Raw genomic sequence first — 17,393 nt, forward strand, 5'->3', positions numbered from 1 at the left:
CTGACCGTAAATTGTACTGTGTGTATTTATAATCATTGACTCTGACTAATCAGTGGTTTTTCAATTTAGCCCTGTCTTAACATTTAAAAAAGGAACACACTAAAATCAACTTCAACAATTACTTAAACAATATAGTATATAGTTGAATATATATGCTGTACCTTTCATTTATGTAATTGATTTGTTTGTTTTATTAATTGTTGATTAATATATAGTTTTGTTTTCCATTTTTCCATTTTCGTTTTACTTATATTGACTGTTTAATATCCCCCTGGCGTCTCAATTTCACTCCGGAATATGTGTGGAGGGGGAAAACTACTTGACATCTTCCTTATGTTAAAATAATAAGAGTCCTAAAGCAAATGTTTTAATTAATTACAATTAATATAAACGATATAAACACAAAACGATTTGTTATTATTTTTAATTGTTGTTAATAGTGATTCTCTGTGTGCTTGTCTGTGCGCGCGTGGGGGTGGGGTTTTCCCAATGTTTGACGTGATCCAGTTCTCGCGATATTTCGGTCTCTCAGTTACCTATCTCTCTTGGATACTCTAGTTTCACCGTTGAGAAACATCAGCGTAGTAACCCGGGAAAGGCAACATCAGAGGCGGTTAGCGACATTTCTTTCTAGGAATCTCACAGCTGACCTGGATATTTGGTTGCCTGGACCATCGCCGAGACGACAACAATGGATGAATGTCGCTAGAAAAAGTTGCTAGCTTACTTGGCACAACTGCGAGCTAACATTGGTTTGCTAACGTTAGCTCGCTAACGCTAACGTTAGCAAACAGACAGCTGAACGAAACTGAAGAAGTCCGGAGAGGTTAGGATTGTCTTGTTATGAGGACATCAGCATGAATATGAACATCTAGGCACCTCGGATTGCTTCCCTAAAGGTATGTGTTATATCTCCTAAAACGGTGTTTAGCCAAGTTAACATAAACTCTCTCGAGTTGGCGGCCTCGATTATTCTCTGGACCGAAGACACTTCGAAATAAGTCATCTTGAAGTCAGATGTTAGAATGAGTTGAAGACGGGATCTTTGAACACACAACGATTGTACTAGAAAAACAAAACGGTCTTTAAAAAGTTGAGGTTGTTAAAATATCATCTATGCCATTAAAGGAAAGCAGTGACCTTATTGTTGGTTCACACCCGAAAGTAGATTAAGGATGTGTGGTTGTGTTGTGAGTAATTTCTGAACAGTGTTTAAGTCGTAGCCCTTAACTCGTAGCCGTAGCCCTTAACTCAGGCCATATCTATAGAGTTAGGTGGCTATTACTTGCTGTTTCGTTTATTTTTGATATAGTTTAATTTATTCAGTAATAACAGCACCAACAACAGAGCCGCCCTGGTACAGGTACCGGTGATGGGCCATTAGTCCGAACCCCTGTTTCAGGCTCTCGGGGTTTTACAAAAATTATCAAGACGGTGAATGGGAGTGTACCTTCTCAGCTATCGGGGACAACACGGTGATGGCTGGTGGATTTAAAGTTATGAAAAACACGACGTACTACGATAAAGTGAGGGTGAATACAGTTAAAGTCAGTACAGCCTATGTAAAGTCAGAGATGGCACAGTATTTCTTCACCGCCTGACTCCTGCGGTGGTGCTAAGCAGCCTTTTGCACAGTGGTGACTTCAGTGGTCGAAAGCTATAATGCAACAGTCCCATAGTTCAGTTCAGTGTTTTTGTAGTGTAGCGTCCACCCATAAGTGGCAGCACCGAGCTGCTGCTGAGCAGCGCAGGAACCGGCGAGCAAAGAAGAAATTATGCACCATGTTGGATTTTACACTGGATGTATTTGCTTTAGATAGATGGATACACTTTATTGATCCCCATAGGGAACATTTTAATGGAATTAGTTCACACTCCGTCTGGAAAACTTTTTTGTCACCTCGCCCGACATCTTCTTTTCTTTTCCTGATATGTCCCTAATGGGTTAACCTTCCCTCCGACAAGTTTGTAAGTTCAATACATTTTAGTAACGAACTTTATGAAGACTAAATACTTGAAGCGTGTGGGTTAACCCTTACAACAACACGGGACCGGTATGCTCTACTACAGTCCTGGATCAAGCCCGCTGTTTGTAGACTCTGGGTGTTGAACGCATCGACTTGCCACGGGGTTTACATCTGCAGGAAATCTCTGACAAATGTTATTCACAAACGCCGAGTTAGCTTTTGACAAGGAAGTGTCTCCTGTAATGCTGGCGTGTGCACGTTTTAGTTCAAGTCTTCACGTCAGCTGACAGTCTGGATGACAGCGTGAACCTAACAGCGTTAGTTCGTTGAATAAATTAACTAACATTACATATAGTTTAACGGTATGATATTTTAGCTGCTTTTGGCTCTCCGACCAGACGTTTTGGATCCAGACCCATATGGATTCAGACAACAGGAAAGACACAGGCTGCTGTCTGTTGTCTGATTTCGTAAACACACTTTAGTTCTCACTGTCTGCATTATTGATTTGAGCGAATAACCGTGGTCATTGGTGTATGGTCATATGTTTATAGAAAGAGCTGTTACTCAGAACCTCTGCTGATGCAGAAACATTAGTTTTCTTCCTGTTTGCTCTCTCAGCCAGACGTGTTCACCTCAAGGCTATGTCATGTGATAGTTATGAGGAAGAACTTCTTATTACTCAAGTGTTAAATAGGGCATGTAGATTATAGTTAATAGCTCCACTCTATAATTAAGTAATTCATGTTCTCTCAGTTCCCTGATCAGAACAAAACTGAAACAAAAATTTTCTCTCTAGCCTCAATGACAGTACTATCTAGGCAGAACCACATTTCTGTGCTCTAGCATTACAGGTGTTTAAGTAAACAACACTTGGCTGACGTGACAACTTCAGTTCTGCTTACTTGGAAATTTTATGAGGAATGCGCTTCTGTAGAACCTGTTTTTAAATGGCAGGGTGGCAGTAATCTGCTGTCATAATAGTGACATACAATATACTAGGAATTAACAAGGTTATATCACATAGTACTGATTGTATATTTTAATTTGTTCACAAGCTGACAGAGAGCTCCACATTTTGTTTGTTGCTTCTAAGACTTTTTTTCTGTCTGAGTCAGATTCTCATTTGAAAACGCTTGATGCTTTTTGTTTCTGTTTATGCTTGGTTTCTGTTTCTGTTAATTTTTCTTGTTTTATCTGACCGATTACTAACATGCCACTGCCTTTGTCGACACATTGTGCATATGGTATACAGTATAATAACACAAGAATATATACCTTTAATGACTTTATGTGTTGATCTTGTACACGTTGCCTTTATCTTTGTTTCAAATTGGTTTTCATTATTTGCATGTCCAATCTTGGCTACAGGTGACTGGGAGAGATGAGGAGCAGCAGGAGGACGGAGGTGTCTCTTAAAAGCTCTGCTCAGCAGCTTACTGATCACAATATTGGCACAGGTGTGTAAAAAAAATGCAGTTCAGTTGTAGTAGTGATTATTTTCAGTTGATATTGTGTTTTTACTTTTTGCGAAATTGAGGTGTGTCATATGTGTTTTTACATAGGAAGAGGTTCACTCTTACATGTTATAACGGGTTGTTTTCTTCCTCTTTGTCAGAGCTGACAACTGCATGGAAAAGTTTGGCTCAGTCCAAAGCTGCTGTAAGTGCACATGGAACAGTGTACTGCTGAATGACTGTTTGTCTCCATTGATGAAATATTTTCTGCAATATTTAATAATAATGAAGATGACCCCCTTTCATGTTCTTATGGGATTCTGACATGTATTTTTTTCTGTGTAGTTGCGGCATATAGAAAACCGTCTGGAGGCAACTCCAGGGACAGGGGTTCTCCTGGAGTCAGTCATGGACCCCCCCAAGGAGAAATCGTCCAGGACGGTCCGCTGCAGGGGTGAGTTACTTCAAAATGTAAAGCTACATTTTGCAAAATGATATTATGATTTGTGAAATTGTGTTATATCTACAACTGTTCTAACACGGCCCTCTCCGTTGTCAGATGGGCAACAAGCTGATGACGATGGAGGGTCATCAAAGCGCAGGGGGCGCAGTCAGCAGAGTCGAGAAAAGAGCAGCTCGCGCAGCCCACTGAGAAATACTACCCAAGACAGTAATGTCTGCAGGAACAACAGCGTGGAGTTCAGGGAACCACTGGCCTCATACAGGTACATATACTGCACTAAAAAGAATTTATGAACCTTCTTTAGCCACCTCTCTCTGGTAGATTGGTATAGTTGGATATGAGGATAGGCTGTCAAACTCAGGACTGAATGTGTGTGGTTGGGGCTTTTCAGTATTGACCAAAACAGCTGTAATTTTTTCCAAATCTTCTATGAAAACAAAACAAAAAGCATAAAGCTTTAATTGAACATGCATACCAAAGCAATGTTATTAATATGACTATTTTAAATGATATGAAAATGATGCCAGTCTGGCCATTCTGTATTGTGTGTGTTCTCTAGAGTGAAAACTGACAGTGTTTACTGCCCATCTGGCCTGTGATATTTTCGTTCTAATTATTGCGTCAGTTCATTGTTTAAAGGTGATACATCAGAAGAGCTCTTTCACCTAAATAACAGACAGTCCCCAATGCTCTTTGGTCTTCAAGACTTCCATTCAGAGCCCATATGTTCTTGACGTCTCCTCTGAATTGCTTGTAGCTGAATAGCTTACAGATACTTAAGCAGCTCAAGATTCCAATGTTTGCAGTCATTCTATAAAATCTTGTAGTTTGGTCTCTTAGTTTTACTGCTCAGTGTAACAAAATTACTTCAGATGTTGCACTTTTACAGTAAATTTTGTAAGATGCAATTGTTTTTATTTCCAACAATATCAGCATGTGAGTTTCAATTATTAAACCAGACAAGTGCTTGAGTTTGAAGTGTCAGATGTTTTACTATTACCAGTAAATGTGCACAATAATCCATAATATTCAGATCATTTTTTGACGCTATTACATTTGGAGAGCCACTGGAAATATTTTTCTTGAGTCTTGTCAGCCATCGATTGCAGTGTAAGATTTGAATTACCATAATTCATTGAGTTACCATACCATATTTTTCATCATTAAACCATGGGGACATCTTGAGTGAATGTCACTCCATCCTTCTTTATCCTTTGACCACCCATAAATGTTTTCTTCTGTACACTCAGTAAATTAAGAGTAAATCTTGATCTTCTTCCTGATCCCATGTAATCCTGTTTTGTGTCCAGAGAGGCCACCCCTCCACCGCATCCATCCTCTCAGCTGGAGTCCAACAGCCTGCAGTCTGTGCCAGGGTCTTCGTACCCATCCTCTCTGCCTCCCTCAGATCCCCTGCTTAGCCAACTGGTCTACCAGAGGGACACCAGGGACAAGCAGACGGACAGGGACGTCGACAGCACACACTCCTCGGCTCTGGAGAGCACCGAGGTCCGCTACCTCAATGACCAGCCAGCTCTGGACACCCTGAGGACTGTTGGAAACAGGTCACATCTCACAAGTGTAAGAAACCCTGTAAGGGAGGGGACAGAGGAGGAGCGCACTCCCAAAGCACAACTTGGCATGGACAGCCAAGAGTCAAGCCCATGTCTAGTTCCAACCCCAGGCTCCATACGCAGAGGGGACAACACACCTTCCACTAGCCCTGGCTCTGCTTCCCAGCGCTTGGAGAACCTAAGGCGGCATCAGCCTGATGATAAACTGGAGAAGCTCAAAGAGCGTATTCGAAGGCAGAGAAAACATTTGGAGGAGGCTGCAGAAAGGGAGAAGCTGCTGGGTTTTCTGGAACAGCCTATTATGGCAGCTGTGGGAAGTAACAGTGCTGCTATCAGCAACATGCCCACAGCCAAAATACGGAAAGTAGCAGCTGCACCACCTGCACCTATATACAAAGGTACCTTGACTATAAGATTTGTCCTATACTTTCACCTTTCTTACTTGTTTGAAAAAGTTATGTGTGAAATGATAGCTTGGTGTTGTAGGAATACAGAGCCATTTAGTAGGAAACATGAATCTTCAATACTTTTCCTCTCAGGTTTCAACAGTACTGAGACAAAGATCCGGACACCTGACGGCAAAGTTTGGAAGGAAGAGGATTTTCATAACCTCAGCAGAGAAATATACAGAGACCTGTCACGGCAGTTTGCTGGTATGCACAGAGCGCAAACATTTCCTTCTCATTGCTGTCATTCCTTATGTGTAGAATTTTCACGTTGTCACGTTTTTTTGATTTTTATTTACTTCTTCTTTACGCTGGACTTGTAACAGCTATTCTGAACTGAAATACATGTGAAAAATGGCAGTGACTAGTGATCTCTAACATGCTTGGGTCTTTGTACGTCTCCAACAAGTTTACAACACCCTATGGCATTGAGTAAAGAGAGCTGTCTGAAAAACTGTATTGAAATTGTATACAGTAGATGGAAAACACAGAGTTGTATTGATCAGTGAGATGCACAAATGTTGCATTTAGTCTCATCTGTTTTCCATTGAGGGGTTAAGTATGCTAAGCATTGCATAAACAAACATTATCTGTGCTCTCAGTCTTGGGTTTATAACGTCAGAGATTTTTGACCCTGGAGATAAGACTTCAGCCAGCTCACATCTTTTATTTTGAATGAGAACTGTGTGTCAGTTTGTGTTGCTTTGTGGCTTATTCTCTGGATGTGGTTTCTGTGTACAGAGAGCACCAGATCCAGGCATCAGCAGCAGAGGGAACAGAGAGCAGACAGGTCCAAAGAGAGGAGGCCTTCCAAACCAGTCAGGAAGGTCCACAGAGCTGCCCCTGCCTCTGACCTAAATGCAAAACCAGGTATAATAATCCTCTTTTATGTGTGAGGGCCCAACCCACCCTCTGATCTATTTTTAATTAGTGACAGTAGGAAAGCTAAGCATGTGGAACAGTCTGGCAGGATTTTGTCATGGGTTAGTGAATCTGCTCCAAAACCAAGAACCTCAAGTGTTCAACCATCTCTGTGATTATAAGGTTTTTCTCAACTGGCTTTGCCGCTGTAATGTGTGTGACCTTTTAATAAGTCAGCTGTATTCTGCATTTCTTAACTCATAACTTTATTTAAAGATGGATTATAGATGATCTATTTTGTTGTGATTTTACCCTGAACACATGCTCTTACTGATTTCAGTTCTGTAATCATTTGGCTCATCTCATCGCTTAGTCTTTTGGAGAATGTGAACACATCGAGTGTAAGACAGTCTCATAATGTGCTTACTTTGTTTACATGCAACACCAAATAATCCAAATAAGACTTCTTTCACTTTAATCCAAATGAGTCAATGTCATAAATATCTCAAACACACAGCAAAGACCAGTGTTTTGCCTACAGCGCTTGGTATTTTCTTTCCATGTGCTCAGTTGTGCCATACCAGGTCTGTGTGTGTTCCAGTACATGATCTAGAACCGTTGCTGGCTTTTGAGGCTGTGTTAAGACTCTAATCCCTGAAGAAATGTCCAGTATGTATGACATGCAGTTTGTGACCAGCAAGTAGCACACAGACACCCACATAGAAAGCTCACAGCCACATGCTGTGGTAACCTGGGGACAGCAAACCTCTGACAGCTGGGAAAACAACCCTCTCCTCATTCACAAAGATTCTTCCAAAGGCACACGTGTAAACACGATCACTTGCTTTCTTGACCTCTCTGTCTGAGTAGACATGGACGCCAAGAAAGGCATTTGTTTGCTATATAATGATGTTGGTATGGTGTGAACATCCCAATAAATTATGCAGTCTTACTGCAGTGAAATATACAGTTAGTGATAAAAAAGATGAAATATCAATACACAGAAGAAGTATTGAAAAAATGTTTATCTCCAGCGTTTTAGCTCTCACTCACTCTGTTCATGATGTGTTCTTGTGTTTCTTCCAACTTTTGTGTTGCCTCTCCAGTCTGACTGGTGTGTTTCTTGCTGACACGATGCTATAAATAGCCCTCTGAAATCTGTGGCCAGGTTCAGTTGGCTCATCCACCCAGTACAAACAGCTGCTCGGTTAGTGGATGTACAGCTTCATTACCAGGAACTGCCCTTCAGTTTAACACAGTCATAATGAAAAGTGCTCTAGAGATTATTCCAAGTCAAGAGAAATTGCTGTTTTCGAAATGTAATTTTCCAATGCTCTGAGCAAAGCAAATGAAATTCTACTCACACTCCTTGCACTGGCCTGGTGGCATAAAACCAAGAAGTAGAGATTGACAGGAAAGCTGTGTGAAATAAAAGCAAATGTATATGCAATATTGTTACTAAGGCAGGGAGAGGGATGTGGGTGAACTGTAACTTCCTTTGTTACATCACTTCTCCTACGCAGCCACTTCAGTAACTTGAAAAAAACTTGGAAAAAGAGGCAAAGCCTAATGTTCTTTTTCATATTGCTAGGTTTGGATTAAGTGACACATGTAGTCATGTTTCATGACATTGGAGCGAACTAGAGAACATTGACTTGCGATGCTCTTCACTCAAAGGTGTTAATTTTCTGTCTCTCTGCAGTGATTAGTCCTGCATCGTGGCGGGACGGCCAGAAGCTGGTAAAGATGGTACTGGGTCCGGCTGCCAAGCTGTCTAGGGAGGATGGCGGGCCCCATTCATCTGACAGGCTGAGCAGAACAGGTGGGTTCCTGGAGACCTGAGCTCTTACCCTTTTTTATATATATATATATATGTGTGTGTATGTGTGTGTGTATATATATATGTATTTGTGTGTGTATATGCCACTACATCCCAGTCTTCTATTGCTAAGTTAGACCATTCCATGATACCAGCAGCCCACTGAGCTTACTCATAACCCATGTATCTCTGCTTTAGTCATTTGTTCTGTCTTCTTGTACTAGAAAGAAAGTAAACATAGATATCAAAGGTGATTAGTTTTCTACTAGGTTTTAAAGAACTATTCAAAATGTTTCAGCTTGACATAAAACATGTTCTCTCTGCATTATTTACGTCCAGTGGCGTGCAGGACAAGACATAATCACTGATGTGTAAATTGGGTTTTACTCTTTCTATCTCCCCCTCCCCCTTCTTTCAGACATCATGTGCCCTCATTTAACTCAAATCTGTTTTCTCAAGTTGCTATTGATCTCTAACAGTAAACATAAATTTCTGCACTGGGTGCTCTTACCTGTGGTGGAGTTTATCCATGTAATTGGAAGGTATTATAATATGAAATATCCCTCGTTTTTCTTAGGAGTTTTGCATGTCTGAGAATGAGCAAGACTGACAACAGAGTCAGCAAAGGGAATATCAATAAATAAAGGGTCTATGGCTGCTGCTGTACTCATGCAGTCATAAATTCTCATATTCTCTCATACACACTCACTGTGTATAACTACCTCTGTCTTTACTAGCTGCATCTGTACTGGGTACCATTGACCGGAAGAAATAGAGATTGACTAGCTGTTCTGGTTGGATGCACTATTAGACATGGCCTGATTTCCAGAGGTTGCCCCCAGTGCAGGCAGCATGTACTCTGGGGAATGGTAGGGTGGGGCAGGGAGATGCAATGAGGCTGCAGCACACTGCAGCCATGTTCTAAAAAAAAACACTGTCTGGATTAGATACTGTACAGTCTAGATGGGAATTTTCAATTTGTCCCAGATTAGAGTGGCCATCACTAGCCAGCACCCCAAGCCTTATTTGTGTTGTGTGTTTTTTCTGTGCTGCATCCACATATTAGAGCATCCAGGGTTTTTCAAGCTGTGACCCTATTTATTACAGACATTGATCATAGATCAGCAGCAAAGCAGTAAATAGAATTTTAGAGTTAAAACTTTCTGATTAAATATAAATCACAAAAGTTAACATTTTTTGCTTTATCAACACAGTTTCCATTTAAAGACTTTGTCTAGCATTGAATTTATTATTTAGCAACATACTGTGTTATGCGTCTATGTGTTTGTTTGATTACCAGTTACCAAGTGGTAACATCTTACCTTTCTGTAAATGTCCACCAGCTTCCCGTCACCGCTCAAGTTCAGACCCACGCTCAGAATCAAACCAACGATCTCGACCTAAAAGCACAGAAAGGCCTCACAGTGGTTTTCGGGGGCAAACGAAAAGCCACTCCACAACCACATCTACCCCCTCGTCTGCAGCCCAGGACAAGGCACCAATGGGTGTAAGCACGGACCTGTTGTCAGCAGACATTCAGGGGATACTTGATGACCTTCAGCTGGAATATAAAGCAACTGAGAAGGAGGAGCGGACCCGGCAAAGGTCACGGGGTGGGAGCAGTGGTAGGAGAGGGAGAGGGGGATCAGGGTCAGGAACAAGGACTCCAATGTCTGCCTGGGGAACTGATGTGGCCACAGGTATCTCCTCAAGAGGATACCGCAGTGCCAGCCCCTCTACGCACCCACCAGAGGTTGCCAACAAGGTTGATACAGGGCACAAAAAGCGGCACTACGATGCAGATACTGTTCGACAGTACATTGCGCGGCAACAAGAAGAAAGAAAGAGGCGTCAGGCAGAGGAGAAGAGGGCACAGAGGGAGGAGACGGAGAGGAGAAACCAGAGACTGCAGGAACTCTACAGGAAGCAAAGAGAAGCTGCTAAAACAGCGGCCCTACCCAGCGAGGCCCCTGTGGCCCCTGTACAAAAGCGGCTACAGGAGACCTACAACAAACTGCTGCTGGAGGAGGCCCAGCTGGACGAGGAGGCCACACAGACGCACCCTGCTCCTTCTAATCAGATGGTATTATACATACACGTCAAACATGGTCACCTGATTAATATATGATGAACTAAGTGAGATGAGCTTATGAACTTGTCGTGTGAAAGAAAAAAACTTTTCTTTGGATTTTTAACCTGTGTTATGTGCTGTGTTATTCCACAGAGACCAATGTACCAGCCCTCTGGAGAGTCAGACAAAGAGAACAAAAGACTAGATGCACCACAGAGCCCTTCAAGCAGTGACAGGTCTTTAAATGAACATCCACCTCCTCCATTATCCAGGTACATGTACACACATACTCATAAAACTGCCTGCTTTGCTCACTAACTCTCCAGAAAAACAAGCTTCCCTATACTTCATCTGCACAAATAAATAAATAAATAAAACAACACTCTGCCAGTACAAATATTCTTTTATCTCTTGGAAGTAATGTTTGGGTGTAAAAATCACCTGACTGTATCAAACAGAGAAACCGTTTGTTGTCAGATGCTTGTTTGTTTTGAACGCCCTTTGCAAGTGCCCCAGCAGCCTTTTTTTTCTCCTTAGTACAGTATCACACAGCAGGGCACTTTTACAGCAGCTACTTTAATTTTAGAAGCATGAAAGAACATCCTAAATGACAAACTGGAAATAAAGGGTGAGGGTGTATAATGATTTTTGAAACACTTAATAATCATTTTCCTCTGTGCATATGGAGGGAATATGACAGTTCTGATTTATTGTTTTCCATCCACTTACAGTGTATATTTTATCCTGTTACGATTTTGCAGATGTAGACAGGATCAATTTGCTCTGTTCCATTAACAGTTATGTGTCAGGCTGGTGAATACATTTATTCAGAACTATAGCTACAAGAGGCATTGTATTGCAATACATTAAGATGTTCTTGCAGGGAATGCAGACACAAATGTCAAGGAAAAATTGGTCCGTATCCAGCGTGATGAAAACACAAATCTTCAGTTTGATAAATGAGTTAAAACAAGCAGTTAATATTTTTTCGCTCGCTCTCCTTTTAACTTCTTCATTCTTTGTTGCTCTCACTGTTGCAGGAATGATCTGGATGTTGGAGTTGCCACTTTGCTTCAGCCTGGCCGTCTGAGTCCTGCTGTTCGACCTGCAGCTGGTCCCAGCAGCAGTGTGCTAGCTCCCTTTGGTGACCCTCTTCTCTCTCAGCTTCTCAGGCTGGAGACAGCAGTGGCCGCCGGTAACATCAAACACACCCAGCGGCCTGCTACAGCCCCTTCCAACAGGTCACCTTCCAAAATGTCCCGCATTGAGGCCCTCAAGGCCACAGCTGCGTCCCTCTCCAATCGTATAGAGAGTGAGGCACGGAAACTTGCTGGGGAAGGGATCAACTACGGTACGGCAACGTCAATGGACAAAGATACTGTTTTGGTTCCTCAGCCCTCTCTGGCTAATCTTGATGATGGATGCTGGGCAGAAACAGCTGCCATGGAAAATAATGATGTGGCATTAAGGATCCAGAGGATTTTGACTAGCACAAGTCATAGTTCCTCTAATAGCTCAGCTCTTCCAGGAGCAGGCAATCTGCACACCCTCAGGGGACAAAAAGAAAGCAAGGGTACACACACCAATTTCACAAATCCACAAACAACTGCTGGGGATGTAACAGGGCCCATTTTTGACAGTTATACACAAGGAAGGAGGAAGCTAGTTAATGGCTTCGAGAAGGTAGAAATAATGAATAAAATGGCACAAAGGAGAGACTACAACGAGGAGGAGAATCATGCAGATTTCCATGACTCAAGTGCTGGTTCCATCAGTGAGGGTCCCATACTGAGTGAGGGGAGTTTTTCAGAGGATGACACAAGCCCTCCTCATCCCTCCAGCCGTCATGTACCCAGACCAGGAGATCTCCTGGAGGCAGTGGACTACTGTACCGGTCAAAGAAGGGATTACCAGCGGTTGTCTGACTTCCAGAGGGAGGCAGCAAAATGCTCAGCCCTCAGCTCCCCATTTGCTCAGCAGGACAGCAGTAAAGCAGCCTGGGAAGAGCTGAACAAAGGGAGCCCTTTAAGCGTAATCAACATTTTCACTAAGAACCTTCATGGCCATGTCAAAGGTTAGTTTACTTAATGAATGCCTTTCCATTCAGAGGAAAATATGTCTGAGTCAAGTTTTCTGCCCTAGATGATGGCGATGAGACGTAATTTGTTTTGTCTGACAAAATCCTCAGTGTTAGTGTATTCGTGAAATTATTTTTCTTCTTTTAATGTTAGTTACAGTATTTGTGACCAACACAGGAAAAAAAGTTAGAATTGTATATTTACTTTGTATCTGTGGTTAGGCCTCTAATACAAATGTAACTGCAAGAGCTACACAGAATGTTTGTCATATTTAAACTGTAGTGGTCACACTAACCATACACACAACATGCAAACTCTAGAGAATGTCATAAATATTTCTTCTCTGTTTTGTTTCCATCTTGTTCTGTAGTGGGTGAGAGGAACTCTCCCTCTGCCAGTTCTTTTCACTCTGGAAATAGCCTTGGAGATGCAGCAGTCTATGAAGATGACTTTGTGTCTTCACATAGCAGCAGAGCCCCTAGCCAGACAAGGAGAGGCTCCAATTCACCCAGGTAAAATGACTTATGTTTTAAAGTGACCACTAGGTGGCACTCACGTCAAACAAATGGAAAGGTGATGAGATCTTCTCAGACCACTGTCTTCATTTGAATTCACAAATTTATGAGTTGATTTTTCCTTGTAAGCTTTTTAGAAGTACAAACTCGATACATTACTGTTTCTGTGGGTTTATTTTTTGTCTTGTATCAAAGATCCTGAATGTGATCTAAAAGTGATTTGATCACACTTCTCTCTCCCCTCTCTGTTAGTGTAAACAGTCACTTTGAGGAGCTGATGAGGAGGTCTCCTTATGAGAAAAGTACAGGAGGCATCAATTCCCACCATTCATCCTTTCACTCATCTGTTCACTCGCCACATCTTTCCTCTGGTTCAGCATCTGGCTCGTCACCCCTCTCTAAACACTCTACCAGAAAAAGAGGTGAGAATCAGAATTTTTGCAAAATTTTCAATTCGTCTGAATTTTATACATTTTTTATTAAAATGGAAATTGTGTCTGCGTGGTCATATGCTGTGTTTTTGCTGTTTCAAATCATTATGCTGCTCAATATAACGATGCAACTCAAACTCCAGGGACAGCATCAGACCAGAGTGATGCCACCCTGGTGGAAGAGCAGAGGGGCTCCTGCTCACCCCACTCAGAGGCACTATCCTCAGACTCCAGGAAGAGAGGCTCAGACAAAAGCTCTGCCCACAGTCAGGCCAAGAGTGCCCACTCCAGTGACACCTTGGGAGAAACTTCAGTGCATTCTCACCTAAGGTAATGATCCTAAAGAGACCATATCAAAGAAAGGGGTTGGTATTTTTCGTTTAACTGAGTGGTATAAAAGTTGTATCTCAAGCATCTCTGTGCTATCAAATCAAACTGAATCGTATGTACAGCGATATCAGAGAAGTGGGTGAATAATGAATGGTGTTCCCACAAGTTTAAATTACTCACTCATCTAGTTGTCACTGATATTTCCTTCCTTTGGGTATTCAGTAACCTTCAGTAGTTCTCTGTGGGAATAGTGGTTTTATGCTGACCTGCACATGGCAGTACTTATTTAATTTATCACTTTTTGTGATAAGTTGAAACTTTACTTTTAACTTGATAGACCTTATACGGCACACCAGCCACACTGTTTCTCTCCTTAAATATTTCCAAGTTAAATTAAACTGGAATTTTAAACTCTGTGTGCACTGAGGCATGAATTGGATCTTTTCAGCGTTAGTCACCTCAGTTGTTACTGTTCCAGCCTCCCAAAAACTTCCACTTGGAATACACTGTAATTACCCAAAGGTTAATTTATCTGGGCATGACCAATTACTAAACTGCACTAAGAGAGCCCAAGTGGAGGCTGCCAGTCTAAACAGTCTGGTGGCTTGCTGTTCTGTTGAGGGTCTGAGGGTTTAAGCAGCCGCGTAGTGCCCAGCAACTGGAGGAGGCTGCAATTCGACCCAAGACAGAAAACAGTGGTTATTTTGTTTTGGGGGCCAGCAGGGTGGTTGGTCGGGTCAGCCAGCTTCACCGCAGCTTGGGCCTGCTGCCACAGGGAAGAAGAGGAATTTTTTTTCTTTCTTTTAATCTCTGTGCCTAGTAGTAACATTTGAGCCCTCTAATGGTACTCTGGAGCCCAGGTGGCAGATTCCTGCCATTCTGTGGAGCTTGTGTGTCTTGAGGGGCCAGACATTCAGACAAGATTGTGTCCAGAGCACCATTTATGTAGTATGTTGTTGATTTGCTTTGGTGGTGACTTAAAATTATTCACAAAAATAAAAGTAAAAAATGTTCCTTTAGGGCAGCATAGGTGTCAGTGAATTCTGTAGGCTTTTGCCAGATTACAGTCATATGTTTCTGTGCACATAAGAGCTAACCGTTTTAGCATTGACATATTGGTATTTTGTATCATTATTATTATTGTTATTATCATTAATTGAGTCTGATTGTTTGCATTGGAGAAGAAAGGTGCCACTGTCCACTATACTTAATGGGGAAGTAGAGTGTATCCTGATCTCTTTAGACATCGCCTTGGCCTCTGATCATCCCCGGGCAGCACAATATAGCCATTCATAATCTGGGCCTCTCACAGCAGGGTTATACTGCCTCAGACAGTCTTGGGGTTTGCGGGGCCAGAGGCCCCCTTTTTCTTTTGATCAACCTGCCCCACTGCTGAAAATGGTTAGGCCACTCTGTAGAGCTTGCAACATGCCACTGAGCTGTGCATTATTTAAACATTTCAGCTTTGTCAGTCACTACTATATAATGTTTTAAAAGCATCTTTAAAGCATCATATTAAATTTACCTCTGACATCTGCAGACCCCACTAAACATGTGAACTGAAACCCACAGAAGACGTATTATTTGGTTCTAACTTATAATCACAGTGCTAATCAACATTTCATTACTTCTTAACTGGATTTCTAGTTTGGGGCTGGATGGTAAGAAGTCTTCAGCGGCCAGGGCCAAACACGCTTCTCCTTCTGGATCTCCAGATCTTGGTTCTCCTCGAGAGGCAGACTCTTCCAGTGAGCCTGTAAGAGGTGGCTCTCTGGGGGAAAATAACATGAACACACGCACCACAGCTTACAGTAGCAGAGTTGAGACAAGGACCACAGGTAAATAAAACTCATTCTAAAAACATATTACATGACACATAAATTCAGTGCGGGAAAAAAACTGGATGCTCCTGTTAAAATTAATTTAGCTGTCTCTTTTGCTGCTCATTTGTGTATCATGTTATTCTCAAAGTGCTACAATCCACCAGCAACCTTCTCTCATCCTCTCCACCTTTCATTTTCTCCCAGGTGAACTACAGTATTCACCTGCTGTCCTGCAGCAGCGTATGGCAGCAGAGCTCCAGTACCTGGAGTCCATTGAAGAATCAGTCCGACAGCTGGGCGACGTGGAGAGGCTGATGGGTGTGACCATGGCTCAGCAGGAGAGTGCCTCATTGGCCCAAATGCTCAAGGTAAAGGCAGGTTTTGTTGCTGACAGTAGCAACAGTGATGTGTAGTGGTAGTAGTTGTTGCTGTAGTGATAACTTCAACTGGAAGGTAAAGATGCTCTGCTGTGTATTTAGCTGTGTCTCAAGTATTTTCACATCGTTTTTGTTACTGATATCAATTAACTTTGGGACTTTACAGTATCATATAATGAACCTCTTAAATTTTAATGATTTACTACCCCACTGTAATGATTCTGTATTGATGTGCTTCATGAACTCTGACCCTGCAGGCCAAGCACCAGTGCCATGAGCGTGAGCTCTACGAGCTGAAGATCAAGGCTGAGAGAGAAGCCCTGGAGACAAAGCTACAGCTGGAGGAAAACCGGCAGAGAGTGGCCAGGGTACAAGCACACAGATCACACACAGTTAACCACTTTCTTTACTCTTAGAAAAAAAAAAGTGCACTATATGTGTATTTGTAGATGACCCAGTCAGCGTTTGTTTCCTCACCTTCTGATTTCCAATCTATGAATGCTTTTATTTTTTTCTGTTTGTATGTTGTGTGTGTGTGTGTGTGTGTGTGTGTGGTTTTGTCCAGGCTCATATAGAACTGCAAGAAAATTTGGCAGCAACTCAAAAAGAGACTTTGGAAGGCCTCCAGGAGGCAACTACTAAGATGATGAGCCAACAGGCTGAGGCAGCACGGTACACAGCCGACGCTGCCCGACACATCAAGGAGGTTAGCAATCACTGTCTTCCCTTCTGCCTGGAAAACAGCCCGTGTCTTCATTTTGGAACAAAAGCAGATTGATTGTTGAGTTACAGTAAAGACATAACAATAAATGCAAAGGAGGAAATATCCTTTGTAAGACTCACTAAATCAAATATTTGATCTGTATATATTCCCGTCTGTCAGATGACAGAATTGGCACGGTCGCAGATAGCAGGAGCGTTGGTTGTCCCCCCAGTTGCCACCGATTCCTCCATGTTGGACCAGCAGGAAAAACAGGAGAGCACCTATACAAAGCATCAACAGGATGAAGCTGACTCCGACAGGTAAAGTAAAAGCATAACTCGAGTGAAAGAGCTGAGTTTTTGAGCAATACATACTGTTTTCCATCGTGAATAGGTTTTAACATTTTTTTTTAACATAACAGTCATCACTCTAAGTGTTTTAAGCATTTACCACTGAGAGCTAAAGTTAATGTTCAGTC

General features: G+C 42.1%; 1 protein-coding gene across 3 annotated transcripts in view; it reads left to right on the forward strand.

Annotated features, from left to right (window-relative positions):
• The first annotated feature begins 584 nt into the window (after positions 1 to 584).
• cep350 (centrosomal protein 350) overlaps positions 585 to 17,393 on the forward strand; it is a 32,459-nt gene continuing 15,650 nt past the window's right edge. For 2 of the 3 annotated variants that reach the window (XM_041040925.1, XM_041040928.1), the window contains exons 1-20: positions 585 to 899; positions 3,339 to 3,427; positions 3,586 to 3,629; positions 3,770 to 3,878; positions 3,984 to 4,149; positions 5,198 to 5,859; positions 6,001 to 6,114; positions 6,649 to 6,777; positions 8,471 to 8,590; positions 9,931 to 10,670; positions 10,812 to 10,930; positions 11,699 to 12,732; positions 13,107 to 13,248; positions 13,504 to 13,673; positions 13,826 to 14,012; positions 15,660 to 15,850; positions 16,040 to 16,203; positions 16,470 to 16,580; positions 16,778 to 16,918; positions 17,096 to 17,235. In XM_041040925.1, the coding sequence (XP_040896859.1) occupies positions 3,352 to 3,427; positions 3,586 to 3,629; positions 3,770 to 3,878; positions 3,984 to 4,149; positions 5,198 to 5,859; positions 6,001 to 6,114; positions 6,649 to 6,777; positions 8,471 to 8,590; positions 9,931 to 10,670; positions 10,812 to 10,930; positions 11,699 to 12,732; positions 13,107 to 13,248; positions 13,504 to 13,673; positions 13,826 to 14,012; positions 15,660 to 15,850; positions 16,040 to 16,203; positions 16,470 to 16,580; positions 16,778 to 16,918; positions 17,096 to 17,235 (4,559 nt within the window). In that variant the 5' untranslated portion in view covers positions 585 to 899; positions 3,339 to 3,351. Of the gene's footprint in view, positions 900 to 1,915; positions 1,969 to 3,338; positions 3,428 to 3,585; positions 3,630 to 3,769; positions 3,879 to 3,983; positions 4,150 to 5,197; positions 5,860 to 6,000; positions 6,115 to 6,648; positions 6,778 to 8,470; positions 8,591 to 9,930; positions 10,671 to 10,811; positions 10,931 to 11,698; positions 12,733 to 13,106; positions 13,249 to 13,503; positions 13,674 to 13,825; positions 14,013 to 15,659; positions 15,851 to 16,039; positions 16,204 to 16,469; positions 16,581 to 16,777; positions 16,919 to 17,095; positions 17,236 to 17,393 lie in introns of those variants that run through there. The other variant, XM_041040927.1, reaches the window with a different exon arrangement.

The sequence above is a fragment of the Toxotes jaculatrix genome, chromosome 6 (genome assembly GCF_017976425.1).
Source record: "Toxotes jaculatrix isolate fToxJac2 chromosome 6, fToxJac2.pri, whole genome shotgun sequence".
Lineage (NCBI taxonomy): Eukaryota > Metazoa > Chordata > Actinopteri > Toxotidae > Toxotes > Toxotes jaculatrix.